This window comes from Pleuronectes platessa, chromosome 3 (assembly GCF_947347685.1).
Source record: "Pleuronectes platessa chromosome 3, fPlePla1.1, whole genome shotgun sequence".
NCBI classification, from domain to species: Eukaryota; Metazoa; Chordata; class Actinopteri; order Pleuronectiformes; family Pleuronectidae; genus Pleuronectes; species Pleuronectes platessa.
Genome location: NC_070628.1, coordinates 20,027,813 through 20,039,901, shown reverse-complemented (window position 1 = coordinate 20,039,901; position 12,089 = coordinate 20,027,813). Strand labels below are relative to the sequence as shown.

The window sequence follows — 12,089 nt, the reverse complement described above, 5'->3', positions numbered from 1 at the left end:
GTGAATCGTCGGAGTACACTACTAATGTCTGTTTGTTTGTTTATTTAGCAGAATTACGCAAAAATCCATCCAAGTTTCAAGGAAATCGGTTCAGTCGTTTTTGTGTAATCGTCACCATGTGTACATAGACAACTTGACATGCTGTGTTGTCTCTGTACAAATATACAAAACCTGAAGATACCGTGACCTGGATCAGCACAGATACAGTTACTCCTGAGTAGTTTGTAGAAAGTGAATGGTTTACAGGCTCAGCCAATAGGAAGTAGTTCAACATTTTGTGATAATAGAAGTGGATGCATAACTCAATTAAATAGATGCTAAAATCAAGTAAAGGTTTAATGCTATTAATAACAAATAGGCCCCATCATTTTGTATATGACATATTAGGGTTTGAATGCATGTTAGGATACTGTGTGTATATATCTCTAGGCTCTTTATAATTGAAATTTGTATTTGCATTTCTGTTTTGTCTACAAAGCCCCTTGTAACCTCACTGGACTCTCATACTCCTTTCAAAACAGTTTTTTTTTCTGACAGAGTAGTAAAGACACGCTGTGGATTCTTTAGTTTCACTGATCTTTAATAAAACTTCAGATACAATGTGCTTTACAAAAAGAAGCCGAGTGTGAGACAAAGAGAAAGATGAGAAATACAAACAATTATCACTGCAGAACAATCCATCGCACTCCTTCGCAACGTGATCGGATCCGTCCTCAGACGATTGGCTGGGTCTCTCTGACCAGCCACTCCAGCGCCCCCCTCTTGCCCTGCCTCTCCAGCTCTGCTCCAACCACCTCCCGGCAAGTCCTGTGGTACTCGTTCACCCAGTCGCGCTGCAGCACAGGGAAGGGAACAACAGACCATGAAGAGACTGTGTTCGAGTATGTGCACCGTGTACTAGGAATAGCTGGATATATTATCAGACGTTCAAATCCATAGTTCATGGTTTTAATGTAGGTAATATTGAGCTTAACTGCTCCTATTGCTCCTACACAATGTTATGTAGGCTACATTCAATGTGTTGTTGTATTTGAAGTGTTTTACCAATAAAATGTATTTTTGCTGGGTATTCTTTACCTCCTTCTGGGTGAGCAGATCTGTATTCATCATCTTGACTTGGATAGGGACCAGAGTGAGGGGCTGAAACGTCAGACTCCCTCTGTTTCTGAAGTTGTACTGCACACAAACCAGAACAAACGTTTTTTATTAGATTTTCATTATCATCCCATTGGGACTTAGATACAACAGATCAAACACAGGAAAGAAGATCTTCATGAAGCAACATGGCTTTAAAATAATGGTTATAAGCACATGTGGATCACGAGATAAATAAATAAATCTAAGTCATCCTTTTTGACTACTGAGGAATAATCAAATGCTTAAGTATCAGAGTCTGATCAGCACTCTTTCTCTTCTCTATATTTTTGAAGTCCCCTCTGATTTGGTTCTCAGTTTAATGACTTACTTTGGGCTTTGTCGGAACAACTAGGACCACGTTCTCGATACGAATGCCAAAAGCTCCATCTTCATAGTACCCAGGCTCTGGACAGAAAGAAAGACAAGAAATGTGATGAAGATGTAAGTTTTGGAGAAATTGAGTGTTTTTCTGTTAAGATGTTTATTGCTTCCACTAGAACAACAGTGTTTCAAACATTAAAGACAGCTGAAATAATAGAGGGACAGCATTTTTTGGACTTCAACAGAAGCTGCCTTAATGTGTCTTATTTTATAAGAAAATGAATACACGTGTCCTCTTCTTCAGTCTCTCACTCCAGCCACTGACACTACTCAGACTTTTGCGAGGCATTATTAAATCACAGCCTGCTCTCATGTCACATGTGACGCTACAGAAGCCTGTGGCGACTCCTCAGTCAGACGTGATGTGAAAATGGCATCAATGAAATGAAGAACAAACAAATCAGTTGAAATATTAGGCTCCATGTTTAGCTAAACTCTGTTGCATATAAATTGTGGAAAAATATAAATATTAGGTAATTGTCATACCATCGCTGACGATCATGCCGGCTTCCAGAGGTTCATCAGCGAAGGTCTTGTAGCTGATGCCGCATGGCCCCTCGTGGACGTTGAGGAAGCAGCCAACGCCGTGGCCGGTCCCGTGGAGGTAGTCCAACCCTGACTCCCACAGCGCCGCACGGGCAAATGAATCCAGCAGGTGGCCTAAGAAGATCCCAGAGGTTTAGTACTTGAGATCACACGGTAATACACTATAATGCAGATAAACAATATACTAATTTATATATTTTTTAAAGGAATTCATTTAAATCTTCCACATTTATATGGCACAAGATTATTGAACCATCAATCATTTTGCCTAAATATGAAATAAAGGTAATCTGTCCATGTGTTGGTGCTGTACTTTTCTGGCACCCTGCTTCCTGCCCTAAGTCCAGTTCATGTTTGAACAGTGACAACAAATGCATGAATGTATAAGACCTCTTTTATTTCTCCTGATCTATTGGAAGAGCTATGATTCACTTCCATCAGATCTAATGTGTCAGAAAACACGTTGGAGATTTGACTGACCCTCTGTGACTATCTGTATCTTGACCCCGTGTTTCCAAAGTTCTGAACTGATTGCCTCATGTGACTGCTTGAATTAAAAGGTCGTCTGTATGTTCAATTATATTAGCTCGAGGTTTAAAAACAGCCCACTGTCCTCTCCTCTCTGAAGAACGCTTATGGAGGAAATTGTCCTCCGAGAGCAAGAATGGTTACAAACTTGTGAAAAGGACGCTTCTATTACTCTTGAACAACAACCTGTTTACTGTTTTCTTTGTCTTAAACTGAGAATAAAACAATACTTAAAATATTTAACACAAGACACAATGAATAAAGGAATACTGTATATCTGTAACACATAAACATGTTCTGATACAATAACAAAAAGCTGACACCTTTAGTTCCATTTGGGAAAATAGCGGCGCTGACAGCTATGTGTCCCTTCAGAACATAGGTAAAGCATTCCTACACGGGGAAAGAGAGAGAGAGAGAGAACGCACTATTAAAAAATCATGTTTGTGATCAATTTCACACGGCACTGATTCTTTGATTAATTTTTACACAATGTGACAACTTTGTTCAAATGTGAAATAAGATAAAATTAGCGATCACAGAAATGTACCTTCTCATAAGCAGATGGTGTCCCAAAGTGCATGGTGCGTGTGACGTCTGTGGTTCCATCACTGCCAAAGACCCAATGTGGATATAAATGCATGGGTATAATGCAGCTGATAATATGTTCAATACTGGACAGGGCCGTTTAGTCTAAATGCATTTGTTGTATATTATAAGTATATTATTTACACATATTGAGCTCCAGAATCAATCAGGTAAACTTCATTCAGGGTGAGAGTCCTGTTGGTTTCAGGCAGTGGTCTAAATGAAAAAGGTAAAAAGTCAAGGATGAAATATTAGTTTGATATTTTTTTAAAGAACAACAATAAAGGCAAATATAGATACAAAAATATATATATATATATATATATATATATATTTTGGCCACTGACCTGTAATGTATGATTGCTCCATTTGGACCAACGCTGGAGATTGAGGGGAAACTGAGGCCGACAAAATCTTTCTGTCGACTGAGAAAGACACACACATGTCAACAAAATAAATATGTACATCTTGTTTTTGTTTTTGACATTACTCTTACTTTAAAGGCAGCCCCGTGAAAAAGTAAAATATTGAATCTGGACAAAACTTTGTTCAAAATTGTTTCAACTACATGCCCAGCAGAGGGAGCTAACACTCCACAATAGTCACAATCAGAGGGAATGAAGCCAGAGTCCAGACAATGGATCTGTTATCCTATGATGATTTTGAAACCTGATGAGCTTGTTACCCAAAAAAAATAAAACATCATGGCTTGAAAAACATCTGTGTAAACAAAACCTACCTGCGTAATTCCTCAGCCTTATCAGCAGCAGAGATTTCTGTCACGGTGCCTTTAGGGATCTGTAAAACAATAAGAGCAGCAGTCAGTCACGCAATCGCTTGTTGTAGTATCACACTATGGGTCAAGTCACAGCAAGAGTTTCCACATTGACACAGTATGCCAAGACTATAAGAATACAAAACATTGATTACTGGTCTATTTAATATGGTGAATCAAAATTCCTATTCATTGATCATTAATTAAACATTGCCTCTAAAAAACGGTTGTTATATCAACACAAACATCTATAAACTGAGGTTTCCTCAGATTTTCCTTTTCAGAGAGACTTTAGAATCTAAAACGGACAGTACCTCCTTTTCCAACCAAGCAAAGAGTTCACAAAGAGCAACTGCATCCTTGATCTGTTGGGTGGAAAAACACACAGGGTGTAAAGATTTTTTTTTATTCAACGTCATAAACCAAATAAAAGATTAACAGATATTCAGTAATCGGAGGTTTACAGGTTCTTACGTGGGCCATTTTCATGCCTTGAACCTCAGTGGCATTCTTCACAGCCTTGGCGAGGCAGAGCGGAGTGTAGGGGATCGGAGTCCTGTGCTCCTGAGGAAGTAACAAGAAAAACTCTCTGGTTAAACGATGCATATCCTAGATGATTTAGAAAGTGCCTGCTCTGAACAGTGAGAAAATGGGCATTAAATATTACTTGAAAGTGAAAGTTTACATCTCTGTCTTCCCACACACAAAACTGGAGTACAGGCTGTTAACAGAAATCTGAAAGAGTAACGGGAAACAACCACAGAACAAATCATTTAGTAGCTTTGTGGCTACTGATGAGATCTGAATTGCAGCAGATCTTCATTTATTTCTTGAAGCTTAATTTAAGATCAAGTCACGGTCAAGCTTTTATATTCTCTGATGTGTAAACGCTCTTCTAAATGCTGCTGCTTCGTGAGTCCGCTCTCTCACCTTGGGGATGACCTGTGTGAGAGCACAACTGGCCTTGTCGCAGATCCACACTTTGTCCTTGGGGCCGAGTGCCGCGCAGATGGCCTGGAGCTCGGTGTGGACCGACTCGTACGGGAACATCTGGATGCTCATCTCAGGCTTGCTGGGAGTGTCCAGCTGCAGGTGGTCTCTCACAGCGGGACCAGAGAGGCGGCTGAGGTCCAAGAAAAGCCTGCAGAGAGGAAGACGTCGGTCAGTGAGGAGGTAAAAAGAAAAAGAAATACTTGTAGCACCAGTTTTAATGGTTTTAATAAATTACTAGAATTATGTGTGTATCAATAGATTTAATACAAAATACATGTAAAGACTCTTAAGGTAAATGTTACTTAACTTTTGTTCTCATCATTATGTACGATAAAAAAGTATTATGTAGAGTTAAGAATTTAGAGAATGACTATTCCCTTAAAAGTTCAGAAATAACCCAACTTTTAATCTTATTTATTATAATATATATATAATTTGGACTAAAAAGGTAATTATCAAAATAAGAATGAATGAAAAAATGCAGAGCAGTAATATAGAAAAACAATCATAGCACTTTACAGATCCTTGTGGGTCTAAAACATATTCAGGCATTTTATTAAATGTTCCCAAAAACAAGATAAGTTACTTATTGAAATATCGTAGTAAGTACTGAAATTTATCATTGCAATGTATTCCTGAAGCCCTTCCCATCAGTTGGTAGCATGAATGTAATTAATAGAACACTGATCGGTCGTGTTGTGTTATGTTCTATTACCTCAGCGAGTTCATTCCCACGATGGTATATGCAAAGAAAACTGGGTTGTACTCGATGTCGGCACCACGGAGGTTATAAAGCCCTGAGAAAGAGAAACATTAGAATATATATTTGAACTACAAGAAAAATACTCGTGCATAAATAACTGAATTAATAATAATTAAGAAAAGTGTTCATTCCCCTAACAGCAATGACAATTTTAATTATCCACTTGACTTTCCTACTTTGCCTTAAAATCAATTTGTATGATTCATCTCAAACCTGTATTCACATCGTTTGGTGTTAAATATCAACATTATTATTAGACTGTCACTCCTCCTCAGTAGATGCCTCAGCAAATCCCCTTCATTTGAACGCCCATTGAAACTCTCGGCTCTAAACGCTACTTGATGACAATCAAAATCAGCATCACTCTAATTAACACAAGCTCTCAGACCAAACAATCAGAAACAGGAGCTCATTAGACAGAGTGAACGAGGTGCTCAAGCCGACCTGTAGAGGGACACCTGTGCATCCCATGGTCCTTGGATCGTGATCGTGTATCAAAACGGACTTATGTAACAGACGTGACCGAGGGTACAGCTGCCTCTAGTTTAAACCAATAACCAAATACTGCTAAAACCTAACATAATAAATTCTGCACATGAGTAATCACAAAGCTTTTTAGGTCTGTGTTCAGTTTTGATACAAGGTTTGTCCCCGAGTTTTTACACCAGTGAAGTATTCGGATAATTGGAATCCGATGGGTTTAAGAGGTATCACTCAAATATAATGTTAAATATATAATACTTGTCTGTCTTCTAAAGTTATAAAAGGCGGAATTGCTGAAAACATTTTGTGCATATTATATATATATATATATATATATATATAGATTATATTATCTATCATATTTCCAGTTGGACAGTAACTAAGTACATTGGCTCAAATACTGTAGTAGTGGATATAAATGGTTAAAATGGCACTTATTTGTTTTTGATTCTCACTTGACATAATAGGTTAAATCCTACCATTTTTGTAAAGTTGTGGAGACCTTTTATATCCATTGTAGGTACAATACTAAAGTTCCTGGTAAATACATAATATATTTTATCCAATATATATTCCTCATGTTGCTCTACTACAAATTCTACACGGTGCTGCTGTGAGTTAAGTGGCTAAAACACATCATTACTGTCTTAATAATTGACAGCAGTAATTAATCTAATATGAAATATTGAAAAATGAACCGTACATGCAATCTCGTCCAAAGCCGTGGCAACAAACCAGCTGATTTTCCTCTCTGCCATCTTGGCTCGCAAAGTGGTGACCTTGTCTTGCCAGGACCAACCTACGAGTAGAAGCATAAACATGAAAAAGAAGATAAGACCAGAAGGATTAAACAGTTAAAGACAGTAAATCTGCAAATTTCACAAGAATTAAAAAATGGTGTTTCATGTTCTAATATCTCTATCTCTGAAAGAAACCCTAATTAGCTACAATAACAAAAACATGTTTCTAATAGTGGTGATAAAGCAGAGGGGCACAGACCAGTGTGGTCTAATCCCAGGGTGCGGAGCTGAGTGCTGGGTCTTTTTGGACGATCGCTCCAAACTGCATCGATCAGGTTGTCCTGCACCGCCACCAGAGAGTGGCCTGCACTGGTCAGCGCCTTGGACATATTCTTCCACTGGTCTAAGATATAACATCAGAGGAATGAGTTCAGTTGCATAAACTATGGTTTAAAACACAAACATTTTGTGGCCAATAATAGAAACGATATGAATCACAGCATGGGAGCAAACGTTGGGAAGCTCGTGAATTTTCTATGTTTCGCAATAAAGTCAGAAGAGGAAGAAATTAACAGGAACTGGGTTGTATGAAATAGATACTTTAAAAATAGATACTTTCATACCGAACATTTTAAAAATGCACTGAACTGACAGTTCCTGCAGTATACCAGGAAGAACACAGTGCTCACACTGCTCTAATTGTTCTGTGTGTCGTGTCTTCTTAATTCTGCTGTCTTCAGGGAGACATGTGACCACAACCTACCAGCGCCGATGATCCAAGGATCTACTCCCACTTTGGAATTCTCCGGCAGGACGCTGATCAGCCAGTCCTCCTGAGAGGGTGTCTCTTTCAGTCCTATATGCCATAAAAAAATAAACTTGTTAACTGAATCACACACCGAAGACCAAAAGATGTAGTGCGAGCCTGAATCATTCCACGGCAGCTAATACAATAAAACATTTATTTCACCCAGAACTCTTATCATCACTACTCTGAAACCAGTTTGATGCAAAGAGTGCTAAGGATGTGTGTTATGTTCGAAGACCAACTTCAATATAACATTTGTAGATGGGGAACCTATAAAAATAGGAGCAAGTTACTCAAAAATAGCCACAACTTCTAAAATGAGAACAACAACAATCAGTTTGTATTCATAGTTTAGAAAATAGGACTGAGACAGTTATCATTTTCATCAAGTGCAATAGAGACACCAAGTGGGACATTACCCATCTTCATGACGGTCCAGTTGTTGTCCATCTGCTGGCTGGCCTGGAGGAAATACCGCCCATCAGTCCACATCGCAGCATACTGCTCTGTGACGATGGCCGTACCTACACATCACGGCACAGAATTTCCAATTACAAAAAAATGCGTTGGATCTTATTTGTACAATGGATGAATGTGAAAGAATTTAAGAAATTTGCATCTATTGCGTCTATTACTGTCTCTTACATGTCCGATGTGTCAGTTGTATTTGTGCTAGAGATGTTCCAGTTTTTCCTTCCTGACACACTTTGCGTATCAGCTAATACAAAGTACGATCCCAATACCCATGCATAAAAAAAAAACCCTGCATATTATGTATTATAACAGCCTTTGATTATTGTATGTAGTGACACCCCTCAAAACTGAAGACTCGCAAACAGTACACGTCACGGTTTTACTTCAGCATGAAATATTGGCGAATTGGTGACATCTTAGCTAGCTCTGGCTAATGCTACACTACCGGAAATCACGTCTGTTGTTTTGTAGCTACGAAGAAGAAGAAGAAAATTGCAGTTTTATCTGGGTAACACTAATATGCTTTAAAGCCGTGGTATCAGATCAGTACATAAATTTGCGTACTTTCTGATGCCCACCACATTACTAGAATTATCGGAGGCATTTCCACTGTTTGTATCAGAACACTTTGGACAGTAAGAGACGGGGTCAAAAGTTGTCTGATCGGTGCCAAGAAGCATGTACTTCTAAAATTACAGCAGTGAACAACAACAGCCTGAGAGTGAGGAGGTCCATCTCTCCTTTTAAAACTTTTCTTGTGTCATCGTGAAGCAGAAGTTTTCCCACAGTGATTTATTACAAAAGTAGCTCATCTTGGCCAACATCATAAGCACCTAGGTCATGTACTGATGCAGCTAAACTGAACATGAGACGAGATGTGGTTGGCTTGCCCTGAATGGGTGAACATGACAGAATCTGCACAGCTGCTTATCAAATTGTCTATGCTAGAAATTTGATCTTGGCTCTTTGCACAACCCTCCAAGTTTGATACAAAATTGTATGAGTTCATTTCCACTCACAACCTTGCAACATTTACCTGCAGAGCCATTAAATCCACAGATGAATTCACGTCTGCAGTCACACGGTGCAATGTATTCACTCTGAGAGACACAGGGACAGAGAGACAGGTAGAGATCAGCTTCATTAACAATCAGCGTGGAGTGGCCATCAACCAGTCAGCCATTTTAAAGGCCACCTTCTCTGCTCTTCTCACACAACTACTTTTGCATGGAAGAGGGGAAAGGGAGGAGCAGCGGGCAAAGGGCTACAATTAATTGCGAAGGTCAGACGAGACGATCAGCAGTGACTTGACACACATGCATGAACTAAGACCGACAGGAGGAGCAACAGAGTTGATAGGTGGCTGTCGTTGTTTGGATTTTAAGGTTCAGTGTGTAAGATTTAGTTGAAAGGGATGGATTGGCAGAAATGAATATAAATAATCCTAGTAATGTTTTCACTAGTGTGTGATCATCTAAAATGTACTAATTGTTGGTTTCCTTACTCTAGAATGGTCCCTTTATATTTAAATACTTCATATTTACACCTGGGTCCTCTCTACTGTTTTTTACAGTCGTCCAAACTAGACAAACTTAAAACATTTAGATTTGTAATGTCAACTGAAGGCTACCACAGGTTCTCTTTCATGTTTAGAAGTTGGGAGGTATTCAGCTGCAACATGCAACTTCACCACTAGATGTCACTAAACTCTACACACTGAACCTTTAAAAATGTAGCGTATGTTGTGTGTGGTCTCACTCACCTGGTGGGCATCTCCAGAGGGAACGATGTAGGCCTGTATAGGCTCAGAGAAGTATTTGCAATTCTTCAAAGCGTGGCGAAGATTCCTGAGCAGCTCTCCTGTGATCTTCGGAGACATTGCTGTATCTGTACGGACAATGACGAGTGACATGATTCAAAACGACAGTACACTTAAAATAGGCTGATGTCACTTGATACCAAATTTTGCCTGAGGGAGGTAAAGTGCCCTTAATATAAAACAAAACGTATGACGTGGAGTACCTCATTCGCTACAGTCAGCATTGCCGATAGGTATTTTATGATATGAAAATAAAAAAAATTCTTTCCGAAGGCCGCAAATGCAATTACAGACGAATCAACCATTAAAACAAAAAGCAACGAGACATTCCCACATTAATAACCCACAGATTACCTGACTTCTGGGAAGCTATGTTGACTTCAGGTGCCTGCAGCTGGACAGTGACTGACAGTGACTATTAACGTCGAGCTCACAGTCCACACCTGGATCTTTAACCTGTCGTAACATGCTGATAAAGCAACCACAGCAGGAGCCAGGGTTAAATATTAAAAGAAGAGTATAATTGGCTCCAGTGGGGTAGCATAGATATATGACATATTTCCAGAGCAATAACCCCCGTAAAAAAAACTCAAAGGGACACAGAACAATGAAATCCCTGACAGTCTACAGCCTGTGTACAGCGGTGTAACTCCGACCAATCACATTGCAGAGATCCTCATCGCTGAGCTCTCCCATTGGCTAAACGCTCCAATGAGAATGTTGTTTACAAGTTGGCTTCAGATGAATGTTAGATGTTCACAATCTAACCAACCACATAGCTTCGCAGCTGCAGTGCCATTAACCAGCTGCTTCTACTGTAGGTTAGATAAAGTAAAGGCGGTTGTTCAAGTGGACGGACATTTTATTTATTCACACATCATTGTTGTCAACAGGCCGAGCATGAACAACTGATTCATTGAGTGGTGGGTGTGGTGGCGCGACGCTGGGATGTGTGTGAAGTTAGTCGCTGGTTTGAAGCGTCTCTGAGCTCCATGAGACGCCCCTCGCTCAGTTCAGTGACCGAACAACACGCTACAGGCGCAGGCGTGAGACGGGCAGCCGCTTTCCCCTCGACTGGAAACCGTCAACATCCCACCCCCCGAGCTCGCTCCGCATCGCCGGGAGACGTCAGCTCCACAAGCCGCGGAAACCCCCCGCAAGACCCGTGTAGCCCGTGAAACGATGGATACACACCCGCTGGTTCCGCCTGGTCAAAGCTGCAACTCTCGGGGGGTAAAGAGGAGACAACACGCGGGGCTTCTCCACCAACTCGGACCTTGTGTTAAATTACAGAACAGGGGGCTGCCATGTCACTGCCGACGTCAGCTCACGTGACTGCAGCTTCTGCCACTAGACGCGTAGCGCTCGAGACACGCCCCCTTTTCTGAGCAGCCACACGGAACCATTCATGTAGTTTATAAAAATCAAATGATCACCTAAAACAGATATCAATGATTTACCTTTCACTACATGGACTTAATGTAAATCATTAAACATATATAAAAGCTTCAAACCTGATTAGATTGTTCACTACATGGATTATAAATTACTAAAAATAATGAAAATAATGATATGTAACAGATAAATAACAGATTTAATCAAATCGATAATATTTTTAAATGAGATATTTCTGATATAAGTATTCACATTTGAAGTGAATTTGACTGATTTGCTGTGTCACTGTATACAAAGAAAATTTAAAAATATTCATCATATACCATAATTCAGATTTTATGTTACAGTGAATACAAAGTATACGATTATACTACTAACCTTTAATATTCAAGGTGTAAAAAAGGAAACATCAGAATATAAATGTGGGAAAATTGATCCAAGGTAAAACAATAATATATATATATATATATATATATATATATATATATATATATATATATAACACTTAATTTATAAGTGTTACATGTATTGGTATTCTACATTTCCTTATTTAACAGTTTTATTTATTGTTGTTATATTATTTCTGACTATTATTTCCGTAACTAGTGGTTACTCACTCTGAATATTTTATATGTTAAATGATAAACGACTACTAAGTT

At 39.2% G+C, this 12,089-nt stretch overlaps 1 protein-coding gene across 1 annotated transcript; it reads right to left on the bottom strand.

Moving 5' to 3' along the window:
- Positions 1-559: 559 nt before the first annotated feature.
- xpnpep1 (X-prolyl aminopeptidase (aminopeptidase P) 1, soluble) lies at positions 560-11,390 on the bottom strand. Its single transcript, XM_053419427.1, has 20 exons — positions 11,230-11,390; positions 9,979-10,103; positions 9,253-9,316; positions 8,162-8,266; positions 7,698-7,790; positions 7,194-7,337; positions 6,898-6,993; positions 5,664-5,745; positions 4,886-5,096; positions 4,430-4,519; positions 4,270-4,320; positions 3,920-3,978; positions 3,528-3,605; positions 3,325-3,396; positions 3,143-3,203; positions 2,916-2,985; positions 2,005-2,178; positions 1,466-1,542; positions 1,078-1,176; positions 560-833 (listed from the first exon to the last, which is right to left on the bottom strand). The coding sequence occupies exons 2-20, from the start codon at positions 10,093-10,095 to the stop codon at positions 714-716; spliced, it is 1,863 nt and encodes a 620-aa protein (XP_053275402.1). The 5' UTR covers positions 10,096-10,103; positions 11,230-11,390; the 3' UTR covers positions 560-713.
- Between the last annotated feature and the right edge of the window lie 699 nt (positions 11,391-12,089).